Source organism: Parastagonospora nodorum (genome assembly GCF_000146915.1).
Source record: "Parastagonospora nodorum SN15 chromosome Unknown scaffold_10, whole genome shotgun sequence".
Classification (NCBI taxonomy): Eukaryota; Fungi; Ascomycota; class Dothideomycetes; order Pleosporales; family Phaeosphaeriaceae; genus Parastagonospora; species Parastagonospora nodorum.
In genome coordinates, this window is record NW_001884558.1 from 1168506 (window position 1) to 1191127 (window position 22622).

The 22622-nt window shown below is 52.6% G+C and overlaps 7 protein-coding genes across 7 annotated transcripts; 5 read left to right on the forward strand and 2 right to left on the reverse strand.

Moving 5' to 3' along the window:
- Window positions 1-253: 253 nt before the first annotated feature.
- Window positions 254-1560, reverse strand: SNOG_07191 (hypothetical protein). Its single transcript, XM_001797491.1, has one exon. The coding sequence runs from the start codon at window positions 1393-1395 to the stop codon at window positions 694-696; it is 702 nt and encodes a 233-aa protein (XP_001797543.1). The 5' UTR covers window positions 1396-1560; the 3' UTR covers window positions 254-693.
- Window positions 1561-2443: 883 nt separating this feature from the next.
- On the forward strand, window positions 2444-3148 carry SNOG_07192 (hypothetical protein; the record flags this gene model as incomplete). Its single annotated transcript, XM_001797492.1, has 1 exon — window positions 2444-3148. One exon carries the CDS (start codon window positions 2444-2446, stop codon window positions 3146-3148), a length of 705 nt encoding a protein of 234 aa, XP_001797544.1.
- A 163-nt stretch (window positions 3149-3311) lies between these two features.
- Window positions 3312-3473, forward strand: SNOG_07193 (hypothetical protein; the record flags this gene model as incomplete). The annotated part of the gene is given in 2 exon segments (XM_001797493.1): window positions 3312-3338; window positions 3357-3473. 2 exon segments carry the CDS (start codon window positions 3312-3314, stop codon window positions 3471-3473), a joined length of 144 nt encoding a protein of 47 aa, XP_001797545.1.
- A 3620-nt stretch (window positions 3474-7093) lies between these two features.
- SNOG_07194 (hypothetical protein) lies at window positions 7094-8924 on the forward strand (the record flags this gene model as incomplete). Its single annotated transcript, XM_001797494.1, has 3 exons — window positions 7094-7444; window positions 7503-7963; window positions 8015-8924. The coding sequence occupies 3 exons, from the start codon at window positions 7094-7096 to the stop codon at window positions 8922-8924; spliced, it is 1722 nt and encodes a 573-aa protein (XP_001797546.1).
- An 869-nt stretch (window positions 8925-9793) lies between these two features.
- Window positions 9794-13962, forward strand: SNOG_07196 (hypothetical protein; the record flags this gene model as incomplete). Its single annotated transcript, XM_001797495.1, has 3 exons — window positions 9794-12885; window positions 12908-13371; window positions 13424-13962. 3 exons carry the CDS (start codon window positions 9794-9796, stop codon window positions 13960-13962), a joined length of 4095 nt encoding a protein of 1364 aa, XP_001797547.1.
- A 678-nt stretch (window positions 13963-14640) lies between these two features.
- SNOG_07197 (hypothetical protein) lies at window positions 14641-15997 on the reverse strand (the record flags this gene model as incomplete). The annotated part of the gene is made up of 5 exons (XM_001797496.1): window positions 14641-15289; window positions 15340-15396; window positions 15448-15531; window positions 15583-15612; window positions 15933-15997. 5 exons carry the CDS (start codon window positions 15995-15997, stop codon window positions 14641-14643), a joined length of 885 nt encoding a protein of 294 aa, XP_001797548.1.
- Window positions 15998-16473: 476 nt separating this feature from the next.
- SNOG_07199 (hypothetical protein) lies at window positions 16474-21864 on the forward strand (the record flags this gene model as incomplete). The annotated part of the gene is made up of 7 exons (XM_001797497.1): window positions 16474-16521; window positions 16577-17461; window positions 17603-18172; window positions 18378-18964; window positions 19141-20054; window positions 20146-20814; window positions 20983-21864. The coding sequence occupies 7 exons, from the start codon at window positions 16474-16476 to the stop codon at window positions 21762-21764; spliced, it is 4455 nt and encodes a 1484-aa protein (XP_001797549.1). The 3' UTR covers window positions 21765-21864.
- Between the last annotated feature and the right edge of the window lie 758 nt (window positions 21865-22622).

A 22622-nucleotide genomic window follows, 5' to 3' on the forward strand; every position in this document is an offset into this window, starting at 1 on the left:
TGACCACCAGAACTTGGTCTGCTCTTAGCAATGCGATGATGCGCCGCGCGAAACACTTCAGGTCGATGATGTGAATTGAGGTACAGACTACAGTGAGTGCCCTTGACGAAATGAGTTTGGCACATTTCTAGCGCGGAAAGCGCCGTGCGGCACATCGCGGATACCTAGCCTGACGCATGTAAGACGGAGGGAAAAGCCACAATCTCATCTCGATCCTTGGCGCTCAAAATTGCTGCTCATGGAACCCTTGTTTGATGCATAATAAATTAATTATTCATAACGTCGGGTCAATCCCAATGATGCGATCATTATCTACCGTTTACCACAATCCAGCCATCTCGATCTCGGTGGCAGCGTAGACAAAAGGTGCCAAACCCTTGCCATCATTGAGAGACAGGGGAACACCAACGTAGTACTCGTAGCTGGCATCTCCTTTCAGTGACCCGACCTCGACAGTGCCGGTCCAGCTCAGTGTCCCGTTGTTTTCGTACTGCACAAACTTGTCCAACATCAGATCCCACGCCTTCACGGCAGTGTCCGTGTACTCCGCCTCCAGAAGACCGAGCCTGACACCCTTCAAATATGCATACGCAAACATTGCAGTCGCGCTGGACTCGATGTAGTTGCCTTCCATTCCTGGGTACGGTTCGTTCATGATCAACCACCATCCACCGCTAGTATCCTGGGCATTTTTCACGCCATCCGCCAGAGTGACAAGGTACTCTTGAAGCTTGGCGTATCCCGGGTGCGACTCGGGGAAGACCTCGAGGGTTTCCACAAGAGCCACGAAGTACCATCCGACAGCACGGTTCCACACATGAGGTGAAGCACCGGTGACTGGATCAGCCCAGACAACATCCTTGGTCTCACTATAGCCGTGCTGGAGCAAGTTGGAGGTATGGTTGCGGCAGTGCTCTTCGACCAAGTCAAACTGCAGCTGGATGTCATCCCAGGCAGTGGTGTTGTCAGGCTCAAAGTATGAAGTGTATGTCGCATAGAATGTGTCGGCCATGTAGATGCCGTCGAGCCACATCTGGTTCGCGTAGACTGGTGCACGATGCCAGAAAGCCTCCGATGGAGGTTCTTGGCCCACCTGTCAAGCTGGTCTCTCAGCCCCTTTGCAGCGATCTCGTACTTCTCCTCGGTGCGACCTCCAGCGTTCCACCAGTGAAGTATGTTGTTGCCCATTCGGATGTCGTCCAAGGTGTAGAAAGTCGCGTTCCAGCCCTTCAGCGTGCCGTTTTCCGAGACCAGAGAAGAGACGGCATTAGATGCGTAGGTCAGAAGTTCGGCATCATCCTGAGTTGTTCCTGCCTTCTGAATAGCCTCGTGGATAATAGCCATGACATAATGGTTGTTCAGCTTCTGGCCTTTTGAAAGCCAGGACGAAGACATCCATGTCGAGAATGGCTTTGACGTCTTCGTAGGTGCTGCAAAAGTCGAGCCGGCACACGCAAGAAGCGCTGTGGCAAGGTTTTGAAGGTGCATCTTGAAAGACCGGTGATATTGACAGGGCCGGAATATCTGGGTGTCAATTTGGGACTGCACACGACAGGGACCGGATGAACCATTCTCCCATCGTGGCAGCTGTTTATATACGTTGCTCAATCATTGAGTAGGATCCTTCGTCCGGTTTATCCACCCAAGCCAATGCAATTTAGAACCATGTTCATCATGCAGAAGAGGCCTAAGCGCTATCCACCGTCGTTCCACTCGTGTCCCTCTGGTACGGTTCAGATTATTTCCGCCGGCGGAGTAGCTGAATGTGGCAGATGTTCGCAGAACGAACAAGACCGGTGGGGATCTTGGCATGGGGCTAGAAACGGAGAAACAGGAGATTGGAGGATCTCGTCCGTGGCAAAGGGAAGATCTCCGCCAAGTTCGTTCTAGAAGGAGGCGTGCGCGCTTAGCTATCGGCTGTAAGCTTGCAGTCGCAAATTGTATGTGGTGGTAGAAGCCGTACTTACTAGTACTTACCAAAGTTCCGGTGAAAGACCCTTATAGTTCACTCAAGGTGATTTTGCCGCAGGGAAGCCCCAGTTTCGTCCCGCTCTTGCTCCACTTCGACGTCTTTCGCACAACCACCGCTGCTCGCCCTGAGCAATGGTATATAGCAAGCGCACTCTAGATTTTAGACATCGTCGTATGACATGCCTTTTGAATAATGAAAGAGCCAGCCTTGACAAAACTATGACTGTTGTGTAGAATGCTGTGTGTTCTAGGCGTCCATTTCAGGGAACGCTTCCGCCTGAGCGTCTCGATTTTAGCTCTGCAGATCTACCTGCCTAGGTACCTACTCTTCACAACACAATCTATATGTCCACTTTCTGCTGAATAGCTCGGCCCTCAAATCATGTTTGATAAGGTCTGATTCTGCCACTGAAATCAATAGGGTTGTATGCCCACATTACGACACTCGCAGGCTCGTCTTCCTCACGAAACAATGCCACCGATGCCCGTGCCGGACAAGTCATCGTTACCTTCAACTTTCCAATCAACATGGAAAGCGAACCCCGACCCGACTGCGCTACCGTTCCCGCGTGATAACCCACCATTTGCGCTTACTGAGGTCGACTGGCACCAACTCTCCATCACAGACGCGGACTTCACCCCCCACTCATGGTCCAACTTACAACATCTAATTTTCAACAAACAACTCGATGAGCTCAAGCGCTGGCCAAGCGCATTGAAAGCGTATCTGGCGTGGACAGCTCACGTCAAAGAAAAATATGGAAGTGTCATGACATATCTCCTCCAGCAGCGCTTGTTCTGGGACCCCATCGAGGACGAGACCGGAGCTCTGAGGTTCAACGTACGAAGCGAGACACCATTCGCAGATCGGAGCGATTACAGAATACTGCGGAACGACTGGCCGTATGCTTTCGAGCCTGGCATTCATCACATCGTCGTCTGGCTGAAGCAGCGGCTTCCGGTCGATGCAGAGGGCTCGCTGAATGACGAAGGCCGCAAGTTGATTGACAAATTCATGAGAACTGAGGTCCTGCCAAAGTTGGGGGTAGATAAGGTCGACCGGAGTATCATTTGGTTCAAGAACCCGACCAATCTTCAGAGCGTGAGGAGTTTGGAGCATGTACATCTATTGATTAAGGGCGCGGACGAGGAGACTCTCGATGCTTTGACGCAATGAAACTGTCCTATTGATTGCTAGCAAATCCTGTTGTCATGTGGCTTGTGTCACTAAAGCTGTGTTCAGCTTGTGTCGGTGAATTATTTGTGGCTGACTGATGTATATTAGCCTGATCACGTTCATGGGATGAAATCCACGGCAACTTCGAGCTTCCAAAACCACAATGGCTAATGTCAACGATGCAGAATATGTTTGCCCTTTCAACCAGTCACTAGATGCATCTGCGAGCTCGCGTATTGAACGCTTGCGCAAAGATGATCTCTGGAGCCTAGCAGCACAGAGACTGCTACTCGACTGCGAAGAATTCGTCGCTGCAGTCGACTAATGCAAAGCTATATGCGCATCTGGAGAGGTCTTCAAGATAGGAAATGGCAGATACCAACGAGTCTCGCACTTGCCAAACCACATGTTTTGGACTGGGAAAAATCGGCAGGGAAAGTGTATGGTATTGGAGCGAGACGGTAGAGGCATGAGGTACTCGCTCAAAGGTGGATAGATGCAATGGCTCTTGTATTGATGCTTTTTCTCTCTCTATGGACTTGTCTTGTGAGAATTATTCATGATTGTAGCACAATCACAGTTTGCGCCTTCCAAGGTTCCATGACTTCCACGGCCCGCCACGCTCGTCGCCTACTGCAGCAACAAGCAACAAGGCACGCCCGATTGCGCCCGGAAGCCGCAGTCAGTCCTCTGTAGTAGCTACTTGTAGTTCCCTTGCCATGGCTTGGATTTGGTCTCAGGTTGCTCAGCACTGCTGGGTCTCCAAGCTGGTGTCTGTACTGCCCGAAACTGCACCTGCTCCGGCTCGTCTGTCGCCATCATGTTGCTGCTCTGAGAAGTTCATGAAAACTCTAGGTATCTCGGCGATTATGTGAATGAGATTACTTGCGCATATGGAAGGCATTCGGTCACATGACGCGCATGCGTGATGTACATGTATATGACAGCCCACAAAGCATCACAGAGATGTATGCACTGCTCTCGTGCTATATCGCTACAGAGTACTGCAGGAACGACTCACATTAGTCTCATTTGCCTCACTAAAACCCCCCTATGCGTGCCGAATAGCGGTAGCTTCTCATGCCACTCACTTTGGAGTAATCGCTTCAGACAGTGTGCTGTCACCCCGTGATCAGACACGGCATGCCGTCATAATATGATGTGGAATTGGGCTGTAATTCATGGCCTCGACTCTTTGAGTCTCTGGGCAGCATGTCGTTGAGGTTAGCTGGGATACCCGTGAGCTCACAACAGTGATTACTCACACACAACAGAGCAGCTGGCACCTCATATCTCTGGAACTCTTGTATGAATGTCTATACACACATGGGCTATCTGCATTCTCTATTATGTCACAGTAACCCGCCCTACTCTGCCACTACACATCCTCCAACGCCCGATCCTCCGACACTGCTCTCTCGCTTCAAAGCCTTGCTCACCCAGGCCTCCCTGTCGCCCTGCTGCTGATCCTGTCGACCAATGAAAGGCTTCCCTTCCGGCGCGGGCGCGTCCGTGCAGGTTTGATTCTCCTTCACCTGGGCCTCCGCCGTCGCCAGATCACAATAGAACCAGGCAGAAGCGCGCACCAACTACCACAATGATCTGCAAACCATAGCTGGGTGACCATAGGCGAGAGCTGGGTGACCACAGGCGAGCTCTTAGCGCCCGTTAGTGTCAGAGGGCCTTAGCATAAAACGGTTGCCCTCCTGCCCTCCTCCACACTTTTACTCCGCCGCTCAACTCCACTTTCAACTATCTCAACTCAACCTCAACCTGGTTCCACCACGACTTCCATAGCCTGCTCTACTATCTCTCAAGCACGTCTTCTCTTCCTTTCCTGGTTCATGTTCTTCAACTAACATCTTCAGACCTTTGCCAAGCATCACGATGTATGACATCATGTCAACATCTCACTTTGCCACAACAATACCAACACATCGTCGACAGCGAGCTCGAGCCTCCCGTCCCACACTATCAATATGTCATGTCATCCTTGACTGATACCTATCCATGCCTTCATCGGTCCAACATCAAGTCAACCACCCTCACCTCAACATGCATCAACTTCTCCAACATCACGCACCTCCATAACACTTCCACATGTATTGACTCATCCCACACAACGTCATGCTCATGACACCGACTCCACCTCACCGGCACCCTTGGCTCTTACTCGACTGTCGACAACCCTTCACTACCGCATATGGACAGATGACCTAGATGTAGGCTCTGGGCTCAGCGACTTTCTGAGTTCGAAACCCGGTTGCACATCAGTTGGAGTTACAGGATGCAGATCAGGCTGCAGGGCTCCTACATGCTTGGATTCTATGGGCCTCACAAGGACATCGACACTTGGTATGGTCGTTCACTTCCACTCACCTTCCTTCAGCAAGTTCAGAGCACGAGTCGGAGCTTAACAGCTCGGCTGCAGCTGATCATGACAAGACAACTCATGGTGCGGGAGGACAGAGCGTCTTTGTACGTGGCCTACCATGAGTCTGTCTGGATTCAATCCAGCTGCTGATTCTCGCGCTGTTGTCTCCCTTGATCACCAAGCTGCTCCTGCACACTCTTGATGGCGGCTTCGGCTCAGGTCAATTCAAGAATGCAGCTGAATCGTCTGACTTGTTGATGGTTTGTGATGGTTGTGGTGCTGACATGGTTGGACTTGGCTTGGACGTTGGTGCTCATGGTTGGTTTGGACTTGGATTGGAACATCATCGGGCTTGGACTTGAAGGATCTCAACATTGGTTTGCATCATCATCATCAAGGAATTGAACATCAAGGATTGAACTGGGAGGAACTCACAGCATCAATGAATCCATTGCCATCAACTCACTTCTCTTGCTTCTTCGTGACGGTGACTTGATACTTACTTCTTTGGTTCGACTCACTTCTTTCTCTGCTGTTCCATTTTCTGCTTCACGACTTGACCCAGTGTGGAAATCCATAGCTTCTTTTCTTCTCACTCTTGCAGCAGCCGTCAGTCTGTAAAGTTACCGCCCCTTGAGTTCTCAAATATCTCTCTTTAGCGATGCAAGAACATCTAGGCGATGTAAAGAACAGCGCGACCTAGCACGAAAATATCACAACTACAGCCTGTCCCTCGCCTACACTCTTAGCAGCTGTAGCTGCTATGAGCACTTGCCTGGGTTCTGTGCTATTGAGGAGCCACGCGACAACAACGCGACATCCATGTCTAACGTAGCCACCAGGCCAACGTGACAAGCAATGCTTGCATTGAGATAGCAGTAGACTGAGATGAAGCAAGAAGATAGTAATTGCGCACATAAAGATAGTGATGCACGCGGAAGCTCGCAATTGAGGGTGTAGATTAGCGAACGACAACCCTGGCCTGGGACCCGGCTAACCTCAATTTCAACCTCATGTCCACCACGCTCTTTTTGCAAAGTTCTTCACCTCGCTGTCCGCGCTCTCCGAGTTGTGTGTTGAGCTGCTTATACGCGTCATCGAATACCTGTGACTCAGGTTGCACTCCAACCACCGTCTAGACCCGCGCTCATTTGGCGCATCTCTAACTTAAATCAATATTGTACAACACTACATCCATCTGACTCGCAAACAAGCGCTACCTCGCGCACATCCGCACCCTTCCGCGCCAAACTTAAAGTTGACGTCAGATCTCCAGTCCCTTGTCCCATTGCCGAAAGAAACACTGGCGCCGATCGCTCCCGAGCGCCATCGTCATGGATTTTTGCTCGCACACCCAACAATCGCATGATCGGACAAGTGTGGCAGAGACAAGCTTTTCCACCCCAGTAGTCTTTGCAAAGGCTTACCCAATCTCGGCATCTAATGATTTCGATGTGCGATTTGCATAGTCCACCTGGCATGATGTCAGAGCTGGTGTGGGCTTAAGATGAGCGATGCAGTCTGCACTATGCTGGCAGCGCGTCTTCGTTTTCCCAACTCGCGACGTAATTATGGTGGCAGATCTCATTCGCGACTCGCCCTTTGGGCATATCGTCCGCCTTGTCACGCGCAACAAGGTCTTCCAGTATCCTGAGGAGCGCGACCCTGAAGTATGGAAGAAATATGTGCACCAGGAAAAGTCGGGATACATGGCGCACCACGGCACTACAGATCCGCCGGAGGAGGAGTCGGAAGAGCTTCAAAACGCGCAGGGAGTTCGAGCAAGGGAGCATAATAGCTCCGACTCTGCGTCGCGTACCCAGGTTGGCGATGGGTTCAACGAAGCCAGTGGTGTGAAGGTAGATCCTGAGAAGGGCAGGGATAGGCATGTTATCGACTGGTATGGTCCAGATGATCCGCAGGTAAGTCAATCTCCAAGAAGACTAACAGGGCAACTTTTCTGAAAATTGTATCTTGTAGAATCCTCGGAACTGGTCACGCGCGAAGAAGTTCTTTGTCACCTTCGAAATCTGCTTTCTCACCTTTTCTGTGTACATTGGATCCGCCATTTACACGCCCGGTCTGATCGACGTAACGCAAGTCTTTGGCGTCGCCCAAGTCCCCGCGACACTTGGTCTTACGCTCTACGTTGCTGGCTATGGTCTGGGACCTATTATCTGGTCGCCCATGAGCGAGATTCCGCAAATCGGTCGCCTTTGGGTCTACATTGGCACGTTGTTGATATTTGTCCTGTTCCAGCTCCCGACTGTCTTCTCAGTCAACTTCGGCATGCTCCTCGCCTTCCGATTCTTGACGGGATTCTTTGGCTCGCCGGCTCTAGCGACAGGAGGTGCGACCATTGCGGACATGTACCGCCCTCAGAAGCAGGCGTATGGACTTGCTGTGTGGGGAATTGGAGCCGTGTGTGGGCCCGTATTGGGGTACGTGAAATAAACCCAGCCATACCTAAACATGCAACTAACCATGTATAGTCCTCTCGTCGGTGGCTTCGCTGTCCAGGCCAAAGGCTGGACGTGGACAATCTGGGAGCTTATGTGGCTGTCCGGCTTCTGTTTGATATTCCTCTTCTTCTTCTTGCCCGAGACGAGCTCCCCGAACATCATGTACCGTCGCGCCAAGCGCCTGCGCCGAGTCACAGGCGACGACCGATTCACTTGCGAACCGGAGCTGGCCTCAGAAAAGATGGGGGCAAAGGATATTGTGCTCATGACTCTGGTCAAGCCCATCACCCTGAACTTCACGGAGCCAATCGTCTTCCTTCTGAATCTCTATATCGCATTGATTTACGGCTTGCTTTACATCTGGTTTGAGTCGTTCCCACTCGTTTTTGAGGGCATTTACGGCTTCAGCCTGGGTATTGAAGGTGTTGCCTTCCTCGGAATACTTGTCGGCACCCTGATCGGAGCAGCATGCCTCTTTGCCTGGCTATACTTTTACCAGGAGAAGCAGTTCGACGACGACGGCAATATCGCGCCCGAGAAACGACTCATCCCAGCCATGGTTGGTTGTTTCTTCGTCCCCATCTGCCTGTTCTGGTTCGGTTGGGCTTCGCGCTCAGACGTGCACTGGATCGTTCCCATCATCGGTACCTCGTTCTTCGGTATCGCAGCCTTTACGCTCTTCAATGCTGTATTGCCTTACCTCAGCGACGCCTACCCCGACTCGGTTGCTAGTGTTTTGGCCGGCAACGATTTGATGAGGAGTGCATTTGGTGCTGGTTTCCCGCTTTTCGCCACTGCCATGTACAAGCGACTGGGAATCAACTGGGCAAGCAGTCTTCTCGCCTTTCTGGGCATTGCATTCATCCCCATTCCCTTTGTGCTGTACAAGTTCGGCAAGAGGATCAGGAACAAGAGCAAGCTTGCAAGGAAAGACATCTAAGCAGGGAAGTAATGTAGGTTGGGATTATAGAATAATTTAATAGTTAGTCGCGGAGCCTTTCAACTTTACAGCTGTACTCTGCATGTGACCTCGCAAGTGATCCGCGCACATCGACGTTTTTCAACGGCCAGACCGTTTGATCAACGCAAAGAACCGATTCCAGATTCCCAACTAGCGCATCTCCACCACTATTACGAATGCCAAGTGTCAGGATTGCAACGAGGAACATCCCCACAACGTCGTAGCCGCAAATCACGGCGTAAAGTCGACGAAATCACACTGCGAAATGAAGTCGATGGGGCAATCACATTTGCATGCTGGACATGCCAAGGCATTCATGCACACGCGCTCTAGACCGTGAAAAGTCTTGAATCCTCTGTTTGTTGCAGACGTTCCAGGGCTGTTCCCAGATTTGCGCGAGACAGTGCGCGGAAGAGATGCTCGAAACGGGAGACGGAGATGCAGAAGCAAGGCACGGGAGAGAGTGCGGCTGACTGTTGGCCCCGCACGGATGCTGCACATGTCCACGGTGGATGCGATGCCGTGCATGAGCGTGGCGACGGAACGCGAATCAACTAGGTCGTGCTAGTGGTAGGAGGAGTAGTAGTAGCAGCAGCTGGTCTGTCAGTCAACTATTGCGCAGGAAGGCACCGGCAGCATGTGCACGACGCTAGACTAGTGAATGTCTTCCATCTTGACGTTCCTTTTCTTTGTGAGGGTGCCTCATCTGGAAAAAAGCAACGTCTGTCTCATTTCAGTGTTTGTGCACCGCCACAGCTTGCCGTCCCGCGAACAGGATTCACGGCGCTGATCACTGCCCGGATTGAACTGGGCGCCGCCTACAATTACTTGGTTGCTGGACCTGTATCATGGCCGCCGCACGAGGAGTGCGCTTCCACGACTCTCTTACCAACAACATCCTCCTCTCCGGCGACACGGCTAGCATGGCGGATCCAGCTAGGCCCGTAGTGGTGAATGGCCCTGTCCGCACAGAGAGCTCCGAGTCTTCTTCAGGCGACTCCGACCACGATCACGATGCGCATCTTGGCGGATCCGCCATCGAGCATGGCTCGTACCATTTTGCACCTCCCGTGGCCGCAACGCCCGTCGACGAGGTGCCTCCGCTGACTAGCTCGGCCTACAACAGCTGGAGCAACGCCGTACCCTCACGACCACGGGGGCCTCAAATCATGACGGACCTGCCTCCCGCCCAGCTGCAGACGAATGGCGCGGGTTCAGCGCGCACGCCGCGCCCGAGTGCCGTCCGCACCCCCAGCAACGCATATGCACCTGCCCGACGGCCCCAGCAGTTCTCCCTCAACTCCAACACGCACCGCACACGCAACTCGTCGGCTTCCCGCGCGCGCCGCAACCCCAACGCCGACTACCGCGCCCAGGAAAAGGCCTACGTCCAGCGCATCCGCCAGGAGAACGACCAGGACGACTTCTTCGACCCGGCCCTGCGCACCCCGAGCCTGGGCTACAGCACCGACGAGGAGACGGACGAGGACTCGCCATCGACGGCCGAGTATGTCGAAAACGACCCGTACGACCAGGAGACGCTGCTGTACTATGGCAACGACGACATGCAGCCCTCGATCGAGGAGCTCAAGATCCCCGCCAACCGCGAGCGCCTGGAGTGGCATTCGATGCTGGCCAGCGTGCTCACGGGCGACGTCGTCAAGCAGGAGAAGAAGCGTCTGATTGGCAGCACCGAGCAGCAGGGGGACAACACCATGAAAGCCGAGATCTGGATGGGCATCCGCGCCAAGGTCTGCGGCCGCTCGCTGCAGGCACAGCGCCGCATTGTCGACGATGCCCGCGGCAAGATCCGCGCCAACGTCGAGAGCGTCATCTCGTTCGAGGTAGAAGGCGCCGCTGAGGCAGGCCAGACGGCCGCCCAGCAGGTCGAGGACATCGTCAAGAAGATCGAGAAGATCGAGAGCGCCTACCCGACCCGCCAGGCGCTCGAGGCAGCATACCCGCGTGCCGCATCGCAGCCCTACAAGACCGCCTGTGACGCCGTCATCGCCTGGCACAACACCATCGCCCTCATCAACACCGAGATGTCCATCCTCAAGAAGTGGGTCGGTAACGACGAGCTGGACTTTGTCAAGCCGCGGCCGCGCTCGTCGCACGACCACCATCTCACCGACGAGTCGTCGTTCATCGACCGCATACTTAAGGAGGATGGTCTCAAGTCGCTGCAAGGCGAGACGAACCTCCTCTTGCCGCTCGAGAGAGTCATCCTCAAGGCAAAGAGCACCCTCATCGCCAATGCCGAGGGCTTTGCCGACAGGCATCTGCCGCCCTACATTGAAGAGCTGCTTACCCTGATCAACTTCCCGTCTCGTCTGCTACAAGAGATCATCCGCGTCCGTCTCTCCTACGCCAAGAAGATCAAGGACCCCTCACAGCAAGGCGTCATGATGGCCGAGCAAATGATTGCGCAGTTCCAGATTTTGCTCGCCATGGCTGGACAAGTCAAGGAGAGCTACCGAGTCATCTCACGCCCGGAGCCGGGCTGGGACTTGCCTCCCTGCATTGAAGAGAACTTTGACACCGTTGTGCTGGAAGCGCTCAAGTTCTATTTCAGGATGCTGAACTGGAAGTTGGCTGCCAACAAGAACACGTTCAAGGAGGCCGAAATCTTGGAGCAAGAATGGGAGTTCTCTAATAAGCTTGGACGACAGCTCCAGGGCGGTGACGTTGAGACGGCCGAGCAATTCAGTCTTCTCACGTCCAAGTCGCTTACCCGCCTCAGTGCTCATTTCGAAAGGGAGCTCCAGCGCCGTCCTGACGAGTTGACCGGCTCCGAGATGGAAAAGCGGTACAAGCAGATTCTTGACTCTGTGCGTGTGCGACAGCGTAAGCTGTTCCGTTTCTCCAGGATATTGACTCAGCGCTTTGAGAACTGTACCGAGTACAACATCACTCACATCGATCTGGACCAGGAGCAGCTAACCGATCTGTACGAAGCGTTGGTGCATACGGGCCATTTCCTCGTTGAGACCAGTGGCGGCACCAACCAGGGTGTCTACATCATCGCATCACCCGCGTTACAAGACAGGCCGCAGGACATTCAATCATTGCTCACGACATGTTACCATGCCGAAGAAGCTCCGGAAGACCCGTCCAACCCATATGTCCTCATCATTCGCCCGGAGGAACCGTTGTACTGGCCTGGAACCAAATTAGACGCCAACATACTGGAACCACATCTCGACTTAAAGCCTGGCCGCCTGCGCCTCGTCGCTGATGGCTCTCAACAACGTCTGGCCAATGCCAACTTGTCGTTCTTGCAGTGCATCAACATGGAACTACATACGCTCATCGACCAAAGAGCCAATCTCCCGCGTGTCAACGCGGAGTTGCAGAAGATCAAGAAGACAGCCTACAAGCTCTCCAACACAATTATGGACAGCGTTGAGATTGTTCGCCGCCAGACCCAGGGTCTCGACTGTCAAGATCTCATCCAGACGTGTTTTGCTTTCGCGACAGAGTTTGGTCAACGTTCAGTCCTGTACCTGGACTACAACCGCCGCGCTATGAACAACATCAAGTTGACAAGGCTTGCTCTGGACTGGGTTAGCTTCATATGCGACGATTGCATCGCTTCGGACCGCAAGACCTTCCGATGGGCCGTCGTTGCCCTCGAGTTTGCCATGATGATGACGCGTGGGCAGAATATCCTTTCCATCAACGACGGATGGAATACTCCCAGGCTCCGACTCCAAGGTGGCTGGAATGCATGTCCGTCCTCATTTCGCACTTTGGATATCATGGGCGCTCGATCCACCATTGCTGCTCAGGCCGAGAGGCAACGCCTGAACGCCATTGCTGGCACGAACTTGGCAGAATCCAAGAATTCCAAGGATGATGAAGAGTCGATCGAGTTGACCCAAATGCAGTGGATGGAGCGACTTGATGAGATTGACTCGTTCAGAAAGGAGAAGGAGAGCTGAACGTCAAGCCCTGGGTAGAGTGCTGGAGGACTCTAACGAGGCCGACAGAGCGCTCACTTATTTGTCCTCATCTGCCACCAACGTTACTGTTCGTTGGCAACAAGGCCAATTCGTTGGCGGCGGTACTTTCGGCTCCGTCTATGCTGCCATGAATCTAGACTCTGGCCATATGATGGCTGTCAAGGAAATCCGTTTGCAAGATCCTCAACTCATTCCTACCATTGTTGCTCAAATCAGAGATGAGATGGGTGTATTGCAAGTTCTCGATCACCCGAACATCGTGTCATACTACGGTATCGAGCCACATAGAGACAAGGTGTACATCTTCATGGAATACTGCTCTGGTGGTTCGCTTGCTGGGCTGCTCGAGCATGGTCGCATCGAAGACGAAACAGTCATTATGGTTTACGCTTTGCAAATGTTGGAAGGTTTGGCGTATCTGCACGACGCTGGTGTCGTGCATCGCGATATCAAACCCGAAAGTAAGACTTTGTTCACCTTCAGCTCCTTCCTACCTACTAACACGTCATCTAGACATCCTCCTTGATCACAACGGTGTAATCAAATACGTCGATTTTGGCGCTGCTAAACTCATTGCACGACAAGGCCGTACCCTCGCCGCCGACACGCGTCAAGGCCGTCAACGCTCTATGACCGGAACCCCAATGTATATGTCCCCCGAGGTTATCCGCGGCGGCTCCACAGGCCGCCACGGCGCCGTCGACGTATGGTCTCTCGGCTGCGTGATCCTCGAAATGGCGACCGGCCGCCGCCCCTGGGCGTCTATGGACAACGAATGGGCCATCATGTACCACATCGCGCAAGGCGACCCACCGCAGCTCCCCTCGCGCGACCAACTCAGCGAGCCTGGCATCGACTTCTTGAAGAAATGCTTCGAGCGCGATCCCGCCAAGCGCATCAGCGCCGTCGAACTCCTCCAGCACGAATGGATCATGACGCTCCGCGCCCAACTCAGTCTCGAGCCCCAGACGCCCAGCTCCGAAACGAGCAGCAGTGGCCAGGTCACGCCGCAGAGCAGTAGGCACAATTCTGCCTATGGAAACGGCACGTAGATTGCGTTTTTGCTGACTGTGTGTGTGCGTGTTAGTTGCGAGACGCACGTCGCATTGCAGAACGACTTCGCTGGCGCCGTGTTTCGAGGAGCGAGACGAGTCCTTGTGTCCAATCGCTATGGGCGCGAGGCGGTCTAGCTTCTCGGATCCTGCGTGATTCATATCCTCTCTGTCCCTCAAATTACCATTTCCTTTTTTGGGGAGGATTTTTCACTTTGTCTAATGTTTTTAAGCGCAAGTCTTCCTCACCTTCTCCATCCCTGTTGGAGAAAGGAAGATATTTCTCGTTATTTGTTCTTGTTGGAATTCGGCGACGCACATCTGGGCATTTCTGGCATAGCGATGGAGTCTGTCTCTTTATTTGGAACGTCATCTCTCTCCTCCTCTCTTTATGGGAGATCTTGCTCGGCTTTTGGGCGCGTTACACACCTTTTCTAGAGTCTGGACGATGAGACGACATACATAGCAACGATTGCCTCGGCGGAGGTCTGAAATATTCTTTCACCAACAAAAATATGAGAAATCACTCGTGCACATCAAGACATGGATTCATGAGAAGTGCAGGAATGTTCGGTTTATTTGCTTTGCTCTACTCGTGTAGCAGAGCAGGCCAAGGATGTACAGTCTACGTGACTCGCTCCACAAAGACGCTCCGCTCATCTATCATCCACTCATTGCCTACTGCTCGCGCATCTTGCGGAAGAAGTCCATGACACCCGTGAAGACGACGAGCAGGATACCACCACCAGGTCCCAGTCTCAGCACCTTGGGCAGGAAACCCTTGTACAGCGCACCGAAGCCCTCCTCCCTAGCGACCGTGCCAAGCGCAGGCCATGCCCAGTTGTACTTGGGCACCTGTCCCGGAACCTTTGGAGAGTTCTGAATGCGCGACTTGACGACGTCCATGGGAGTGTTGAGAATCGTTCCGACAGTTCCGCCTACCGCACCTGACATCAGATCATTCGTGATCTGGCCCTTCTTGGTGGTGGCCGCCGGCAGCAGCGCTCGCACCTGGAAAATGCATCCAAAGTACCCGGCATTCCAGAGAATGTGGCGCCACATCGTTGACTCGAGACCTTGGTAGAGAGTCAGAGGTCCTTCTTGCTTCACGATCTTGGTCACGCAGTCGATCATGCCGTTGTACTTGTGCGACTGGGCGCGGTCTTGTAGGCGGATCTTCACGAGCTCGAAGGGGACGACGACGAAGGCTTCGGTTGCGCCGGCGGTGGCACCTGTGAGGATAGAGAGGGATTGGTTCATCTTGGCGACGCCGAAGAGGTTGCGGTAGAAGGAGCCCCATGAGTCGTTCGCGGCGAACTTGGTGGCCCTTGGACAGATTAGAGGGGAACGATGTGACCTCGTGTTATGCGAACATACCTCTTTGGCGCCTCCATCAGAATGGGAGCGGAGATACCACGGTATAACCTCGATGCACTGCGGGGTGTCAACCTCAATGCGACTCTGACTTTACAAGGTCAAGCGTACCCTTCATGCTTGACAATCTTCCTGAAGCAGTCTACCATGCCATTGTATGCTTCGTCTCCGGTGGCCTTGCTGGTTTGTAGTTGTCTGGGTGGTCTTAGGTACAGTCATCGTGAAGCGGGTGACGCGGCGTCTTACACTCGAGTCTTGACGACGTCCAGCGGGTACCTGAAGCAATTAGTGACAAGTATTTGGATGCACAAGTAAGGTTCAAGGGCATACATCAACAGAATCTGTGCGCGCAAGCTTCATTAGCATTGTATGGGCGGACATGGGCTCAACTCGTCATAAAGGGTACTGACTTCGGAGACACCGGCCACGGCACCTATCAAATATTAGCTAATGCTCTCATCCTCACTGTCTCCTATGAGTAGCATCAAGCATTGTTCGAAAACATGTTGGTCGTGCAGCGCATTGCTTGTTTGGTGAAGTGCGGACCCCACAGCTATAGCTATCGGTCGCGTATCGGACATGCACATTATTCCCGCCATTGAGACTTACCGGCCGCGAATTGGTAGACGAAAGGCAGCGGCTTTGCGTCGGCTTGAGACATTTTGGCGGTTGTGAGGAGGAAGAGGAGGAGAGAGCAAGGGAAGTGAGAGGAGAATGGGAAATTGACGGGCGGCACAAGATCTGGGGAAGTTGGGAAGGAAGCGTGGGATGTCGCCTAGTAATACGTAGGTGGTCCTAGCTTCTTGCGAAATGTTGCTAATGGATAAAGCTATCGCTTCCGGAAAACAAAACCTCCTCTGGCCCGCGCGTGTCTCCGATCAATTAGCAGGAGCAACAACAAGGAACAGCTCGGGTTTGTCAGCTACCTAGTTCTGCTGCGAGTATTGCCATCCATGCGCCAAGCAATGTCAGATCTGTAACTGCAAGTGGTGTTCACGGTCCAGATGAAAGCGGGTCCCGGCTTCCCGACCCTACCTCCACTGCGCACGTGACGTTTCTTCACGCGTTTTAGACAGCCAATGACAACCAGCCAACCTCGTCGCGTCTCCAACATCAGCGCGTCTCGCTGCCATCTCTATGTCAACGCGTCAGAAGTCCTTCTTTGATCAGGATCCGAAGGCTAAGGTTCGTCCGGCGTCATACATCTCACTTTCGCAACCCTAAACATCTCCCACAGCAGTTCAAAGGCCAATGGCGTCCACGCAACGCACCACCATTCCCCCACCCCAGCAATAACCACGCTGCCCCTCCTCCCAGACGCGTTGTTACCGGTCCGCCTATCATGCCGTCAACTCAAACTCGCACAAAGCTCAAGGCTTTCCAGTTCATCGAGGGCGCGCCTACCGTGGAAACTACGAAGGAGCGCGAGGCTGAGAAAGAGAACAGCGCTGTAGCAGTAGGGAGAGCTTCAGCCAAGGACGGAATGTCAAGAGCTTTACAGACCGGGAAAGACAATGGGAAAGCTACCACCACACCAAAGCCCGCTACCTCAAAATCTTGCCCGCCACCATCCACACCAGCCATGAAGAGGCTCCCGCTTGCAGATCTGGTCGGCAACATCGACGATTCCTCGAGACACGCGCCACAACCTGTCGTTTCACCGGAAGAACAGCTCATTTGGCGCGGTTCACAGCCGATGAACACTCCATTACCTCGGAAGAATAAGAAGCGTGCCCGAAGCTCTTCGCCTGTTGGACCGTCACAGGATGACCACGTATACGACGCTGTCAAGAAAGACCTCACAACGCCTCAGGCTGATCCAGCTATGGAACTGTGGAGTCGTTATACCAGCAACAAAGGAACGCCGAGTGCGAACAAGAGTGTGGCCTTTGCGCATTTGATAAATGAATCGTCGCCACGATCCGCTGTTGCTGCAGGCAGTGTTAGCGGACTACGAAGATGGGCAAGCTGTGGTCACGAATTCCCAGCCTCGAATAGAAAGCGAAGGAGAACTCATGGCGTATTCCAAGGCGAGACGGACCGTACTGAAGACGTATTTTCTGCCGCCCCGAGCTCGGATGGTGTCATGGTTGGCCAGCCGCCAAAGTCGAACATTGCTAGCATGGTGCAGAGAATGAAAGAATGCGTCAAATCACAGCCACGGATATCGTCGCAACTACCATCAAGCTCATCTCCTTTGCCGGATACAGGTGACCGCCACTTGGGTTCTTCCGGCTCACCTCTGCGGCGGCGGGCACAAGAACAGGACACAGAGATCTCAGAAACCATGCAAGGACAAGATGCGGTCGCCGAAGAGGATGCGCAAATGGAAGAGGCAGACCCTGCGAGGTCTTTCGGCTCTTCTGACGATTTTGGAGACGATGACTTTGACGACATGGTGGACGCCTTGGACATATCACCTCAGACGAGCGTGGAGCAACTAGTCCAACCAGTCCAACATATCAGCCATGTCACAACACCCACCGAACCGGTACGACCACCCGCCCAAGAGCAGCCACATGTAGCTGTGCAAGCAATAAATGCAGACAGCGATGATGAATTCGGCATGGATGAGGACGAAGATGGATTTGCTGCGGATCTAGAGCAGGTTGCGTCTTTGTACGACACCAGGCCAATTGTGTCTCCGTCTCAGAAAACAGCGAGTGGTGTGGCGGATACCAAAAGTCACACAGCCACCAGAATGTCGGCGCCAACTACGCCAATCATAGACTTGGTAGAAGACGACGATGATGATGATGACGAGTTTGGTGATGAAATAGATGCAGATGTGTTTGCTGCAGCTGAAGTGGCGGCTACACAACCATCAGCTAACAACGTACGTAGAACTTCCACGTTTCCATGATAATGAAGAAATGCTAAGTCTTGAAGAGTCAACAGGACGCTAAAACTATCCAACGTTACCTCATCAAGCGCGTAGATGAGGGTACTTACACCACTGATCGTGGCTATCAAATGTCAGAGAAGGTAACAGCAGCTAGTCACATAATCAGACCTATGAGATGTAGCTGACGAACTTTCAGGTTCTTCTTGTCGAAGAGGAGAAGACGAAGCTGTTCAAGGCTATCACACTGCGCCAAGCTTGGTTCGACACGCCATGCACACCCAGCTCGTTCGTGCATATCATCGGGGAGTTCTCGTCCACAGGCCAATGTATCGTCGATGATCACAACAATATGATCATTCTGCACCCAGATCATCTGATTTCTGCAACGGTTGTTGCCGATTCCTTCGGGTGTCTCCGACGGGCGGTGCTGCAAGATCGCGTAAAGGCAACCAGCAAGGCAAATGCCCCGATGCTGTATGGCACTCTTCTCCACGAGCTATTCCAGGAAGCTCTGAAGGTCAATCGTTGGGACTCGGACTTCCTTCTTGAGACCATTGACAAGCTCCTGCCCACAAAATTCGAGACTATACTCGAGATCGTCTCGACTTGTGAGGCAGTTAAGGAGCATCTAAGCAGCAAACTACCTGAACTGCAAGCGTGGGCAGAGATCTTCGTTCGCGCCGAACCGCGCGCCGATGCTATTGTTCGTGAACGAAATGGGCGCCAGTCAACCATGAGCATCAACAAATTGCTTGATGTCGAGGAGCACGTCTGGTCGCCCATGTACGGTCTGGAAAGGAAATATCGATGCTACGGTCCAAGTTACCATGCAGGATGACCAAGGCGAACGAACCTTGACTGTTCCGTTCGAGGTCAAGACGGGCAAGAACTCTTCAAATGCTGCACATGTTGCGCAGACGGCCCTGTACAATTTGCTGCTATCGAACCGATACGGTCAGTACTTATTTTCCATTGATTGATGCCGTGCTAACGGGAGTAGATGTCGATATCGCGTATGGTGTGCTTTATTATCTCGAAACTTCTGACATCAGCCGCATACCTGCCATCCGTAATGATATCATACATATGATTATCAAGCGAAACGAGCTTGCCTGCTACGTCCGCGACCGCATCGAGTTACCGCCGATACTCAAAGAAGACTTCAAATGCCAGAAGTGCTATGCTCAAGAGCCGTGCTTTCTGTACGACAACTTAGTTGAAGGTGGCAAAGGTGAGCAGTTGAACAAGAAAGCAAAGGAGCGGTATGACGAGCTTGTCAAACCTCTCAAGCCATCTCATCAAGAGTTCATGAAGAAGTGGGATACGCTTCTGACCAAAGAAGAGACGGATATGATGAAATTCAGGCGAGAACTTTGGACTATGCTCAGTACTGAACGTGAGAAGCTAGGTCGCTGCTTCTCTAATGTCATTCTCGAGCCTGGATCTGGATACGAAGAGAAGGCTGGCCAGAAGATCAATCGCTACAGCTACACGTTCGTCAAACAACAAGCAAAGCCAGGCTTTTCTTTTACCGAATCTCAGCTCATCATAGGAGAGCCTGTGGTTGTGTCGGATGAGCAAGGTCATTTCGCTCTTGCGAACGGATACGTGACGAACGTTAGAAAGCGTCGCATCACCGTTGCCGTTGACCGGCGATTACACAACTCCCGCACCAAGCTTCCTGGATTCCATTCGCAAACCAACCAGACCTTCACCGGCATCATGGAGGTAGGCAAGGAAGGCGAGCCTGTCCCGGAGTACGAAGCCAACGAAGAGCCTGTGCTGTACCGACTGGACAAGGACGAGTTCAGCAACGGAATGGCTGCTGCACGCAATAATCTCATCCAGATCATGGACGATAGCGTCTTCAAAGGCTCGTGATCTCCGTGAGCTCATTGTAGAGAGTCGAGCACCAGTGTTCGGACCACAGACTACAGACATGACGCTACCAACGGCATCTCAAGTCTCCATGAACTCGGACCAGAAAGCGGCGATCACAAAAGTCATGTCCGCAAAAGACTGTGCTCTGGTCCTTGGTATGCCTGGAACGGGCAAGACGACTACCATCGCTCACATCATCCGGACTCTTGTCGCAAAAGGGAAAAGTGTGCTGTTAACCTCATACACACATACTGCGGTTGACAACATCTTACTCAAAATCAAAAGCGACAAGATTGGCATTTTGCGCCTGGGAGCATCAGCAAAGATTCATCCCGATGTTCGTGAATTCGCAACGTTAGCAGCGGAGCCAAAGGACAGTCTCGAAGCGCTCGAAAAGTCCTGGATGGAGCCGCCCGTTGTTGCTACCACCTGCTTGACGATCAATCATCCTCTGTTCAATCGCCGAATCTTCGACTATTGTATCGTAGACGAGGCTTCGCAGATTACATTGCCAGTCTGCCTCGGTCCAATTCGCATGTCTAGAAAGTTCATTCTAGTTGGTGACCACTACCAGCTGCCGCCTTTGGTACAAAACAAGGAGGCTATGGAGGGTGGTTTGGATGTATCGCTCTTCAAGATGCTTTGCGAAGCGCATCCACAAGCTGTGGTCAGTCTTGAGCATCAGTACCGCATGTGTGCAGATATCATGCTCTTGTCCAACACTTTCATCTACTCTGGTCGTCTCAAATGCGGTACACCCAGCGTAGCTTCACGACAGCTTGCACTTCCGAAACCCAATGGTCTTCAGTCTTATCACCACAAGCCGCATCCATCACGATCAAGCGCGCGACATATGTGCACCGGCCCTGATACTTCGGCTTGTTGGCTCTCCCGTTCCCTCTCACCCGACTCTCCCGTAGTCTTCATCAACACCGACCTTATCTCCCAAAGCCTAGAAGATCAATCTGGTTCGCGCATAACCAACACTCTCGAGGCCCGACTCGTCACTCAGCTCACGGTCTCACTCCTTAGTCTCGGTGTCTCCGCCAATGAAGTTGGCATCATCGCCTTCTACCGATCGCAGCTCGCTCTTCTCCGCACAAGCCTGTCTTCTGCACATACGCAAACACAGGCATCTGAGCTCGCAGCCCCAGCAGTCGGTCCAGGCTGCGCAGGTGTCGAATTGCACACTGCGGACAAATTCCAGGGCAGAGATAAAGAAGTCGTCATCGTTTCTTGTGTACGCAGCAATGAGAACAGCATCGTAGGCGACTTGCTCAAAGACCGACGACGCGTCAATGTCGCTCTCACTCGCGCGCGATCTAAACTCATCATTCTTGGAAGCGAGAAGACACTTTCCAACAACGAATTGCTGCGCGACATGATCGCCCTTTGCCGAGAGAAAGATTGGGTACATGACCTCCAGCCCGACGCTGTGGACAGCCACACGTTTGACGAAGGCGTCACGCAGACTGGCAAAACGCCGACGAGGCCAATGAACATGTCAAATAAGTCCATGAGTCCCCATGAGAGTCCAAGTAAGAGGAGGAAGGTCATGGGGGAGGTCACTGCTAATGCCAGGAGTCCGAAGAAGAGGATTGGTAGCAGTGCGAAGGTGCCTGGAAAAGTTATCACGGCGGGCAAAAGAGGCGTTTTGGATGGAAGACCGCTACTGAGGGATATTTACAATGGGGCTATGTAGAATTTTGGGTATGGAACTGGACGGGGGTCGTTGTTTATGAAGTATGACGCAGCGCTAGGATAGCACATTATTTAGGATACAATACCGTTGGATAAACGAATATATTATCGATTGAACACTGTCTTGAAAAGCGCATGGAGTGCATTCTCGGTCGAGCTGTGTATCAGTGCGCAATGCTGCAGTCTCTCACGTTGCGCAATAGGTCGATTATACCTAGAGCAGCAAGATTGCCTACAGAGCCTATGAAATGAAGGGAAATTGCAGTACCCCGATATTTCTGAGTACTTCGCGCGATGCAAGAGACCATCCTGGCAAATATTCGTATGTCGATCGAGTGTGCTGCGCCATGTGGCAGACATGCAGCGCTCGTGAGGAACATGCATTCACGTACACAACATAGGGGAAGAGGACTGCGATGTGTGACATTCACTGGCAACAGTGAAGCATAGGATGTTACCACCACAGAACGTAACAGGATTGACTCGATTGAATTTAGTTCGCGCATTTTTAAGCAAAGAGATTTTTGTCTTTCTTGACATATACTTCCACACAGTTTAGCATTGCCCTAATTGACGAAATCATACTACCTAACAGCAATACTAAGGAACATATACAACATTCTTCAACGTTTCAGCGTCATTCGCATCTTCATCATGTGCACAGTACGCTCCGCATTGATAGGAGCATACGTGACGCTGGAATGTGAGTGGAACTGTTATGTGAGCTATCAGGGAACGAAAGAAGTACGCTAGTTTTGCAATTGCTTTGCTACAGAAGTTTTACATTTAGCGTTTGTCACATTCGGTACCGGGACTAGCAAAGACCTAGCTTTCTCCGCCGAAAGCGCCTTAGTCAGTA